The 12044-nt window shown below is 51.7% G+C and overlaps 3 protein-coding genes and 2 gene segments (V, D, J or C); 4 read left to right on the top strand and 1 right to left on the bottom strand.

Annotated features, from left to right (window-relative positions):
• LOC115892667 (breakpoint cluster region protein-like) overlaps positions 1–8492 on the bottom strand; it is a 56587-nt gene extending 48095 nt beyond the window's left edge. Inside the window, exon 1 of one of the 3 annotated variants that reach the window (XM_030914100.1) lies at positions 7928–8492. In XM_030914100.1, coding sequence (XP_030769960.1) covers positions 7928–8038 — 111 coding nt within the window. In that variant the 5' untranslated portion in view covers positions 8039–8492. The remainder of the gene's footprint in view (positions 1–7927) is intronic. The other 2 variants (XM_030914101.1, XM_030914099.1) reach the window with 2 other exon arrangements.
• LOC104671035 overlaps positions 1–12044 on the top strand; it is a 724295-nt gene that overhangs the window by 670779 nt on the left and 41472 nt on the right.
• The window catches only part of LOC104672491 (immunoglobulin lambda-1 light chain-like), a 605026-nt gene that overhangs the window by 567956 nt on the left and 25026 nt on the right, over positions 1–12044 (top strand). The gene's annotated exons all lie outside the window — the stretch shown is intronic.
• LOC104674970 (immunoglobulin lambda-1 light chain-like) overlaps positions 1–12044 on the top strand; it is a 651096-nt gene that overhangs the window by 619388 nt on the left and 19664 nt on the right. The window lies entirely within an intron of this gene.
• Positions 1–12044, top strand: part of LOC104674967 — a 611567-nt gene that overhangs the window by 585462 nt on the left and 14061 nt on the right.

Raw genomic sequence — 12044 nt, 5'->3', positions numbered from 1 at the left:
CCTGCCCCACCTCCCTGGAACACCACATTTGTAACCTCGCTGCACTGGGCAGAGCAGGGCAGGGTGTGTTACACTGGTATAGAGTCAGGCCGGACTCCCCAGTCCCCAATTTTTCCCTCTCTCCCTTTGCCGCCTTGCTCACTGCACAGGTGCTGCCCCCAGGGTCTCAGCAATTCATCAAGCCCCGGGGCTCTGGGTCCAGCCTGGCCCTGACTCTGAGCTCAGCAGGGCCCTGCCTATGGTGGGCAGGATGCTCAGGACCCTGCTGCAGGTGGATGGACTGGCGGCTGAAATCCCCCACACTGTGCTCCTGTGCTCACACTGCCCTAAGGGCCCTTCCATCCCTGGAACGGTGTCTAGGCCAGGCATGTGGGAAGATTTTCTTGGAGGTCAGTTTCTCAGTTTTAAGACTTTCCTCTTTTCTCTCTCTGTAGGCTCCGTGGCCTCCTATGAGCTGACTCAGCCACCCTCGATGTCAGTGTCCCCGAGACAGACAGGCAGGATCACCTGCTCTAGAGATATGCTGGAGGATAAATATCCTTCCTGGTGCCAGCAGAAGCCGGGACAGGCCCCTGTGCTGGTCATCTATGAAGACAGCAGTCAACCTTCAGGGATCCCTGAGTGATTCTCTGGCTCCAACTCAGGGAACACAGCCACCCTGACCATCAGCAGGGACCAGGCTGGGGACAAGGCTATTACTGTGCTACAGATCATGGGAGTGGGAGCAGCTGACAGTGACTCACAGTGACATGGACAGATAGGGACACAGGACAGAAGCCTCTCCCCCAACCTGGCTGTCGCTCTGACCCACCCTCAGCAATGACATGGCCTTCATTTCAACTGACTGCCTGTTTCTCCTGCAGCCCAAGCAACAGGAGAATGGTGTCAGACTTCCATTTGTATTGTAGTTTTCACAAATAATTCATCTGAAGTCCAAACATCTTGCCACTTGAAATGCAAGCCTCTGCAGAGACCAGCGCACAGGTTCAGGGGACAGAAAGTGTCTCGAGAGAGTTTGATTCCTGCATTGGTGACCAAGTCTTTCTCCTCCCTTTCAACCCAGAGTGTGGCAAGAGCAGCCCCTACAGGCAGCTGAGTCTATGGGGAGAAGCTGTTTCAACAGGGACCCTGAAAATTTGGGCTGAGGATTTTCCCATGCCCTCCCCTGGCAGGCTGGTCCCAAGATGCTCAGAAGAGGTGACTGTTACGGGTTCAGGGCCTCCACGGTCCTCCTTTTTTCTCTCCATCACAAGTGACCTTTGGATTGTCACACCCCTCTCAGTCCCTGTCATTCTCTGTCAAGTGCTTTTTGCAGATTCTGTGCTCCAAGGTCCTAGATCTGTAGAATTTCAGGGTAAGAAGTGCTGGTCACCCACAGGGGGCCCCAGGCAGCTGTCACAGGCAATAGTGTAGCTCCCCATAGGGCTTCATCATGGGCTCTGAGTGGAGGAGAGAAACCACCCCCCCGAGTGTCTTCAGTCCCAGGTGAACTAGGAAGAAGCCACTGGGCTCAGGTGAACACACCTGAGCCTCCCCTTTTCCTGGCCTAGCAGCATCATCCTGGATGCCCCTGTATGTGCTAAGCAGCCACCAAAGAACCCAATTAATTACCTGGAAATTTTCCCTCATCACACATGACTACAAAAGACTCTTGTGCCCAAATTACTCATTTATTAAAATAGCACAGTGAGCCTAAACTGGCTGGAATCCGGGACCCCTTTCAGGTTTGCCACTGTCTTCTCAGAGCCTCACACACACCAGACTCTTCCCACAGGGACCCAACTCCACCGTTCCCCACACAGCTCCTGGGATTCATTCCTTCTTTCAGTCCTGACAGTGGTTGCAGAGACACTTCCCCATTAAGGTATCCCCTGGCTCTTAATATAACATGTCCTGCCTGTCATTTTCTGGCCAAATCTTTTAAATTTTCTGCATAATGCTTGTAACTGTAAGGTTCTTTCCTGTCATTATTTTATTAATTGACTGATTTGTGTTAATTATTTTCCTAACTGGTCAGCAATACTTTTTAACCACAAGAGCACACATATGAAAATCAGATGCACAAAACAGCTAAGGGCATATTTCTCCCTGCAATAATACCCACCACTTTCAGGAAGACACCAGGGTCTTTCTCACTTTCTGTTCCACCATCCATATGATGTTGGCTTTGTTTCTGTCCTTGCTGATGTAAGACCTCAGGGTGGCTGCTGCGGCTCCAGCTATCACTCCCATATTCAAGAAGAAAAGTGCCCCATGAATCCAGTGGGTTTCTTTCCTTCACAAGAGCAAAACTTTCCTGAGAAGAACCTCACCCACTGACCCCCCACCCCACTGACCAGGCCTGAGCCACATGGTCAGTCTCCATTGAGAAGCACCTGGGAATTGGCCGGGCGTGGTGGCTCATGCCTATAATTATTCCCAGCACTTTGGGAGGCAGAGGCGGGCAGGTCACCTGAGGTCGGGAGTTCGAGACCAGCCTGACCAACATGGAGAAACCCCATCTGTACTAACAATACAAACATTAGCTGGGGGTCGGGGCGCATGCCTGTAATCTCAGCTACTCAGGAGGCTGAGGCAGGAGAATCACTTGAACCTGGGAGACGGAGGTTGCATGAGCCAAGATTATGCCACTGCACTCCAGCCTGGGCAACAAGAGCAAAACTCCGTCTCAAAATAAAATAAAATAAAATAAAATAAATAAATAAATAAATAAATAAATAAATAAATAAATAAAAAGGAAAAAGAAAAGAAAAAGAGAAGTACCTGAGGATCACAGGTCTGTCTTTTCAGTGAATATAGAAGACAATGCTCGGGTTGAAGGTGGTCGGGACTATCTGCTTGGTCTGCAAACCCAGTGTTTACTGAATGGCGGAACCCACATGATGAGCAACTAACTTCAAGAAGGCTGTGTCTCATTCGTGCTGCATTTCCAGCATGGAACGTGACCCAGACCAGAGTGGGTGGTGATAAACATTTGTTGGGTGCATGTTTTTCTGTCTCTTACTTTGGAACAGCAGCCACCACTGAATGTTGGCTCTGTACCTAAAGCGGGCAGCAAAAAGAGGCTGTCCTTGAATTCTGTGAGCCCACTCCCCTGTGCCGAGCCCTGATATCACCTCCCATGGTCACCCACAACTCAGAGTCATGTGCAGGCAGCCTCAGGTCGACCTGCTTTCTCCTCCAAATTCTCACGTTCATATTCTCATGGGTAACCTGCACCGCTTGCACCTGGTGTTGAGGCAGGCTTGGGTCACACAGAAAAGAGGAATGCTGCCCTTGTGGCCAGTAGTCCACAGATCAGGGAGTCAGGGACATGATCAGCAGGTTCTGGTTCTACACCTGGACCCAGGAGGCCCCCAAGTCTCCAGTAGCCAGTGTAGAGTGGCCACCAGGGGATGCAGAGTCACCTGGCAAAGCTACCTGGAGATGGGGTGGACCTGGGTGACAGGGGGAAGCTGATGCTCAGGGAGAGTCAGTGAGCACCACCCAAGACCTAGAAAGGAAGGCGGCATTCATCTACAGCATTGTTCTTAACACTGAGGTACAAATTCTCCACGTGTTTCTCAGTTTCGTCTCTGGCTGATGTTGCATATTTGACACAGATCCAGACACTGCTTCCCCACCACACACTGGCCCACTCTTCTGTGATAAAACACTGTCACTGCCACAAATGCCGTCCTCCCTGTAGGCACATTTGTTTCATCTCCCTCCTGTTTGCTCTGAGAGCCTCCTCATTCTGCTAGACAGCAAAGATTTCTTTGAGCATGGAAGCTGTACCTGACTCTGACCACACACTGCGAGTACTGAGGCACAGAACCTGTACCCTGCTCCAGGAACTCACAGCCAAGGCCAGGAACTTACAGCATCTGCTGGATCTTTCAATACTCCATGTGAACATGAGAAGGGTGACGTTGATTCTGGGAGCCACCACTCAGAAGCAACAACAGGTCCCTGCGCATGTGCAAGCCTCATGGTGTCACCTGCAGAGTGGGATCACGAGGATCACTGCACTGGGCTGAAAAGTGCCCTCCAGAGGGGAAGCTCCAAATGCACCTACATCTGGACACTGCCACAAAATGTTTAAGGAAAGGACAGCCCATCCCTGGATTCCTAAATTATCCACATCACTCCTGAGCCAGGATCCAACAGAGAAAGGACCTGAAGTCCCAAAATAATCCCCCAGTTGCCACTGTGACTCCCTGGCCACCTCCAGACAGGACAAGGAATGGCCACACGGGCAGGACATTTGATTGCCTGGAAGATGCACACAGAATGCCCCTCAGAGCTTTGCATGACCAGGGCAGCTCAGGAGTGAGGCCAGGACCCCACAGTCTACAGTGGAGACAGCAGCCCAGATGAGGGGATCAGTAGGAGAAGAATTCTCTGCACTGGGAGTGGGTCTGCAGGACCCGCCCCTCCTTTCTCTGTGTCCCTTGGGGTTGAGCCCTTCTCTGGAAACGACAAAGCTCTTCCAGCAGTAGCCCCCAACTCTGCTGATTTCCATCATGGGTTGCTCTCTCCAGTAACGGGATAAGAGAGGTCTTGGAGGAACCTGCCCAGCCTGGGCCTCAGGAAGCAGCATCAAGGGTGCCTCAACCATGGCCTGGATTGCTCTCCTCCTTGGCCTCCTCGCTCACTGCACAGGTGCTGCCTCCAGGATCCCAGCCAGCCGCCAAGCCCTGGGGCTCTGGGTCCAGCCTGGACCTGACTCTGAGCTCAGCAGGGCCCTGCCTGTAGTGGGCAGGATGTTCATGACCCTGCTGCAGAGGGAGGAGCTGGTGAGGCTGAAATCCCCCCACACTGCACTCCTGGGCTCACACGGCCCTAAGGGCTCTTTCATCCTGGAGCTGTGTCCAGGCCAGACAAGTGGGAAATTTTCTTGGAGGTCAGCTCCTCAGTTTCAAGCCTTTCCTCTTCCATTTTCTCTTCTTGTAGCTTCTGTGGCCTCCTATGTGCTGAATCAGCCGCCCTCAATGTCAGTGTCCCTGGGACAGACAGCCAGGATCACCTGCTCTGGAGATAAACTGGGGAATAAATATACTTTCTGGTATTAGCAGAAGCCAGGCCAGGCCGCTTAGCTTGTCATCTACAGTGATAGCCACTGGCCCTCAGGGATCACTGAGTGATTCTCTGGCTCCAATTTGGAGAGCACAGCCACCTTGACCATCAGTGGGGTTGAGACTGGGGATGAGGCTATTACTGTGCTGCAGACCATGGCGGTGGGAGCAGCTCGCAGTGACTCCCGGTGACACAGACAGATGAAGACATGAGACAGAAACCTCTCTCCCAACCTGGCTGTCACTCTCAGGCTGCTCCCTGAGCAATGACCGTGACTTTCATTTCAAGCGAGGCTGCCTATTTCTTCTGCAACCCAAACAACAGGAGAATCCTGTCAAATTTCCATTTGTATCATGGTTTTCACAAAGAATTCATTTCAAACCCAAACACCTTGCCACGTGAAATCCAAACCTCTGCAGAGACCAACGTGCCGGTAAAATATCTCTAGAGAGGTTGGTTCCTGCACCGGGGACCAACAGGTTTTCCTATCCCTTTCAACCCAGAGTGTGCCACGCGCGCCCCCTATAGGCAGCTGGAAGAGCCCACAGGGAGATGCTGTCTCCATAGGGAGAGACCCTGAGTATTTGGGCTGAGGATTTTCCCATGCCCTCCCCTGGCAGGCTGGTCCCAAGACACCCAGATGTTATCGTTACGGGTCCAGGGCCTCCGTAATCCTTTTCTCTGTCCTTCCCAAGTGACCTTGGGATTGTCACACCCCCTCTCAGCCTCTTCCCTTCTCTGTCAAGTGCATTTTGCAGATTGCATGCTCCCTGGTCCTAAATAAATGATTCAGAGAAAGCAATGCTGGTCACCCACATGGAATTTCAGACAGCTGGCCTAGGGCCAGAGACACAGGCAGCAGTGCAGGTCCCCACAGAGCTGCATGGTGGGCACCAGGTGGAGGGGAGGAACCAGGAACCACTCCCCGGAGTGTCTTCAGCCCCAGGTGAACTAGGAAGGGGTCAGCGGGCTGGCCTGAATCCACCTCAGCCTCCCCTGTTTCTGGCCCAGCAGCATCATCCAGGAGGCCCCTATATGTACTAGGCATTCTCCAAAGAACTTGATTAATTACCTGGAAATTTCCTGTCACCACACCTGACTACACATGACTCGCCCTCAAATTGCTCATTTGTTAAAACAGCACAATGAGCCTACACTGGCTTGAATCTGGAACCTGAGACTTGCCACTGCCCTTTCAGATCCTCACACGCACCAGACACTTCCCACAGGGCCGTGACTCCACCGTTTCCCACACAGCTCCAGGAACTCGCTCCTACTTTCAAACCTGACAGCAGCTTCAGAGACACCTCGCAATGAAAGTATCCCTAAGCTCGTATTCTAATATGGCCTGCTTGTCATTTTCTGCCTAAAACTTTTTAATTATCTGCAAAACATTTACAACTATAGAGTTCTTTGCCTATTGTTATTTTCTTAATTGAATGATTTGTGTTATTTTCCTAATTGTCAAAAATGCTTTCTTACCACAAGAACACACACATGAAAACTGGGCACAAACAGCTAGAGGCATATTTCCTTCTGCAATAACACCCACCACTACCGTGAACACACTGGGGTCTCTTTCTATTCCACTATCCCTATAACGTCGGCTTTCTTGTCATCCTTGCTGTTGTAAGACCTCAGGGTGGCTGCTGCAGCTCCAGCTATCACACCTGTATTGAAGAGGAAAAGGGCCGCACAAATCTGTTGTGTTCCTCCCCTTCACAACAAAAACTTCCTAAGAAGAACCCCACCCACTGAATCTCACAACCCATTGACCAGTCCTTGGCCACAAGGTCAATTCCAGCTAAAAAGGACCTGGGAATCACAGGCACCGGTGTCTTCAGTGAATTATACAGGACGATGCTGAGGTGGAAGGTGTCAGGGACTATCTGCTAGGTCTGTAAACCCTGTGTTTACTGTACGGTGGAGCCAACATGATAAGCAACTCACTTCAAGAAGGGTGTGTCTTGTTCCTGCTGAGTTCCCAGCATGGAACGTATCCCAGACCAGAGTGGGTCTGGATAAACATTCGTTGTGGTTCATGCTGTTTTGTCTCTGATATTGATGCAGCAGCCATCACAGCACGTTGGCCCTGCATCCACAGCCGGCACCAGTAAAAGCCAATCCCCAAGTCCTGTGACTCGCATCTTCCATCCAAAGCCTTGTATTTCCTCCATAATCACCCATCACCCAGAGACATGTGCAGGCAACCACAGGTGGCCCTGCCTTCTCCTTGGTCAAATAGTCATGTTCATATTGTCACGCGTAAGCTGAGACCCTTGTACCTGGTCTTCAGACAGTCAAGGGTGACACAGCAAAGGGGATTTCCTCCCCTGGGGTGAGCAGTCCACAGATCAGGGAATCGGAGGCCTGAGCAGCTCGTTCTGAATCCACACCTGGACCAAGGAGGCCCCTGAGCCTCCAGCTGCCAATGCGGAGCAGCCACAAGGGTGAGGCAGAGAGTCACCTGGCAAAGCCACTTGGGGTTGTGGTAGGCCTGCGTGACAAGGAGATACTGACAGGCAGGGAGGGTCAGTGACCATCACCTGACACCCAGAGGAAAAGATAGCATTTTTTCCACTAAGGTACAAATTCTCCAAACCTTGTGTTTCTCAGTTCCATCTCTTGTCGAGGTTGCATACGTGCCATAGGTGTAGATACTTTGCTGCCCCACACCCGTTGGGCCGCTCTTCTGTGCTAAAATGCTGTCACTGCCACGGAGCTCGCCTTTGGTTTAGTGTCTTTCAGCTCCCTCCTATTTCCTCTCAGAGCCCCTCATTCTGCTAGACAGCAAAGATTTCTTCCAGCACGGAAGCTGTACAGCACCTGTCCCCGCCCCGAGAACTCACAGCCAAGGCCAGAAACTTACAGCATCTGCTGGATCTCGCAACACTCCATGCGCACATGCCACGGGTGAAGTTTCTCCTGTGAACCACCACTCAGAAGCAACGGCAGGTCCCTGCACATGTGGCTGCCGCATAATGTCACCTGTAGAGTGGGGTGGCAGGGTCACTGCATCGCATTCAAAAGTGTCCTCCAGAAGGGAAGCTACAACTTCACCTCACATCTAGACTCTGCCACAAAACATTTAAGGACAGCACTTTCCTGCAGTCCTTAAATACCCACACTATTCCTGAGCCAGGTGCCAACAGAGAGAGGACCTGAGGTCCCAGGATAATCCTTCAGTTGCTATTTGACTCTCTGGCCACCTCCAGGCAAGATAAGGAATGACCACATGGGCATGACATCAGATACCCCGGAAAATGCACACAGAATTCCCCTCAGAGCTCTGCATGGCCAGGCCAGCTCAGAAGTGAGGCCAGGACACCATAGCCTACAGCGGAGATGTCAGCCCAGACTATGGCGCCAGCAAGAGAAAGAGAATCCCGTGGACTGAGGGTGGGTCTTACTGAGCCACCCCAACCTCTCTGTGTTCCTTGGTGCTGAGCCCTTCTAGAAACCACAAATCTCCAGCAGCAGCCCCTGACTCTGCTGATTTGCATAATGGGCCGCTCTCTCCAGCAAGGGGATAAGAGAGGCCTGAGAGGAACCTGCCCAGCCTGGCTTCAGAAGCAGTATCTGGGACATGTCAGCCATGGCCTGGACGCCTCTCCTCCTCAGCTTCCTCGCTCACTGCACAGGTGCTGCTTCTAGGGTCCCTGCCACCTACCCAGCCCCAGGGTTCTGGGTCCAGCCTGGCCCTAACTCTGAGCTCAGGAGGGTCCTGCCTGTCCTGCTGCAGGGCGAAGGGCTGGTGGGGCTGAAATCCACCCCCTCACACACTATCCTCACTGGCTTGGGTATGCCTGACAGGCTGCACCTGCCATGAGCAAGGAGGAACGCAGGCAGAATCTCCCTGTAGACTGGGACATCCTGTCCTTACTCCTGAGCTGGCCTGGCCATGCAGAGCTCTGGGGAATTCTGTCTTCCATTTTCCCATTTGTTCAAAGTCCCCATCCTTACATGCACTTGAACCACGGGGGCTGAGATCAATGGGATGGAGTGAACTGTGGGCCCACAGAGTATCTGGACTTGATTCCAGGTACAAAAGATAAGGAAATGTCTTAGAACTTGGCCTTTCGTTCTCAAGCCCACCTGTCTTTTCTCCTCTTGCAGGCTCTGTGGCCTCCTATGAGCTGACTCAGCCACCCTCAGTGTCGGTGTCCCCAGGACAGACAGCCAGCATCACCTGCTCTGGAGATAAACTGGGGAATGCATATGCTTACTGGTACCAGCAGAAGCCAGGCCAGGCCCCTGTGCTGGTCATCTATACCGATAGCAACCGGCCCTCAGGGATCCCTGAGCGATTCTCTGGCTCCAACTCGGGGAACACCGCCACCCTGACCATCAGCAGGGTCGAGGCTGGGGATGAGGCTGACTATTACTGTGCTGCAAGCTATGGCAGTGGGAGCAGCTGGCAGTGACTCACAGTAACGTGAACAGATGGAGACATGGAACAGAAACCTCAGCTTTAACCTGATGTCACTCTCAGCCGCCCTCTGAGCGATGACCGTGACCTTCATTTCAACTGACTGCCTGTTTCTCCTGCAGTCCAAACAACAGAAAATTTGTGTCCGATTTTTATTTTTATCGTGGTTTTCACAAAATATTCATTTCAAACCCTAACATCTTGCACTTGAAATCCAAGCCTCTGCAGAGACCAGCGGGCAGTTTCAGAGGATGGAGAATGTCTCTACAGAGCTTGGCTCCTGCATTGGTGACCAACAGTCTTTCCCCTCCCTTTCAACCCAGAGTGTGGCAGGTGCGCCCCCTACAGGCAGCTGAAAAAGCTGACAGGGAGAAGGGCTCTCCTTAGGGACCCTGACAATTTGGGCTGAGGATTTTCCCTCCCCTAGCATGCTGGACCCAAGAGATGTTATTGTTACAGGTCCAGGGCCTCTGTGATCCTCCCTTTTCTCTCCTCCCCAAATGACCATGTGATTATCACTTTCCCTCTCAGCTCCTTTCCTTCTCCATCAAGTGCACTTCGTAGATTCTGTGCTCCCAGGTTCTAGATCTGTAGAATTTCAAGGAAAGCAGTGCTGCTCACCCACATGGAATCCCAGACAGCTGACTGAGGACTAGAGGCACAGGCAGCAGTGTGGGTCCCCACAGAGCTGCATGGTGGGCACCGGGAAGACTGGAGGAACCAGGAACCACTCCCCTGAGGGTCTTCAGCCCTAAGTGAACTAGGGAGGGATCAGCAGGCTGGGCTTAACCCACCAGGGCCTCCCCTGTCCCTGTCCCAGCAGCATTGTCTTACAATTTTCTTTATGTGCTAAGCAACCACCAAAGAAACTGTCTAATTACCTGGAAATTTCCCCTCATCACACCTAACTGCACATGACTCTTGCCCCAAATTACTCATTTATTAAAATAGCTAAGAGCTTAAACTGACTTGAATCTGGGACCCCTTTCAGGTTTGCCGAGTACGCTGGGATCGTCACACACACCAGAGCCTTCCCACAGGAGCCTGACTCTGCCATTCCCCCCACAGCTTCCGGGACTCGTTTCTTCTGTCAGTCCTGATAGCAGTTCCAGAGACACCTTGCAATTTAGGTTGTCTCCAGGCTCTTATTATAAAACAGACAGCCTGTCATTTTCTGCCTAATTCCTTTTAGTTTTCTGCATAGTGTTTACAACTGTAGGATTATTTGCCTGTCATTATTTTATTAATTGATTGACTTGTGTTCATTAGTTTTCTACTTGATCAGGAATGTGTTTATACCACAAAGGCACATATATGAAAAACGGAGGCACAAATAGCTAAGGGCGTATTTCTCCCTGCAACAATACCCGCCAGTTACATGAAAATACCGAGTCTTTCTCATTCTCTATTCCACCATCCCTGTTATGTTGGTGATGTTTTCATCCTTGCTGATGTAAGACCTCAGGGTAGCTGCTCCAGCTCCAGCTATCACACCTATAGCCAAGAGGAAGAGGGCCTGATGAATCCAATGGGTTTTTCTTTACAAAACTTTCCTAAGAAACACCTCACCCATTCACTCTCACATTCCATTGAGCAGGCCTGAGCCACACGGTCAATTCTGGCTGAAAAGGACCTGGGAATCACAGGCATTGGTGTTTCCAGTGAACATACAAGACAGTGCTCAGGTGGAAGGTGGCAGGTACTGTCTGCTGGGTCTGTAAACCTAGTGTTTACTGAACAGCCGAACCCACATGATGAGCAACTCACTTCAAGAAGGCAGTGTCTTCTTCCTGCCGAATTCCCAGCATGAAATATGTCCCAGACCAGAGTGGGTCTGGATAAACAATTGTTGGGTTCATGTTATTTTGTCTGTAAGCATGACATTAGTGCAGCAGCCACCACTGCTCAACGGCCCTGCATCCACAGCGGGCACCAGTAACAGCCAGTCCCTAAGTCCTGTGACCCGCATCTTCGGTCCCAAGCCCTGGTATTACCCCCAAAATCACAGAGACGTGTGCAGGCAGCCTCAAGTATACCTGCCTCCTCTTCTTCCAAATAGTCATGTTTCTACTGTCATGGGCAATCTGCACCCCTTGCACCTGGTACTGAGGCAGGCAGGGGCCACACAGAGAAGAGGAATTTCTCCCCTGGGGCTGGCAGTCCCGAGGGGAGAATGAGGGAATCAAGGACCTGAGCAGCAGGTTCTGATTCTACACGTGGACCCAGGAGAGGAAGAACAGAGTCACGTTGGGACGGGGTGGAGCTGGGTGACACAGGGATGCTGACATGCAGGGAGAATCAGCGACCAACACCTAAGACCTGGAAAGAAAGGTGTCGTTTTCTACAGCATCGTCCTTAACACTGAGGTACAAATCCTCCAGCCTTTGTGTTTCTCAGCTACGTCTCTGGCCGATGTTGCATGTGTGACATAGATGCAGACACTCTGCTTCCTCCCACACACTGGCCCACTCTTCTGGGCTGAAACACTGTCACTGCCACAAACACCGTCCTCCCTTGTGGTCACATGTGTTTCATATCCCTCCCGTATGCTCTGAGA

This window comes from Rhinopithecus roxellana, chromosome 13, assembly GCF_007565055.1.
Source record: "Rhinopithecus roxellana isolate Shanxi Qingling chromosome 13, ASM756505v1, whole genome shotgun sequence".
Lineage (NCBI taxonomy): Eukaryota > Metazoa > Chordata > Mammalia > Primates > Cercopithecidae > Rhinopithecus > Rhinopithecus roxellana.
The sequence above is the reverse complement of the archived record's forward strand: the minus strand, read 5'-3'. Positions and strand labels throughout refer to the sequence as shown.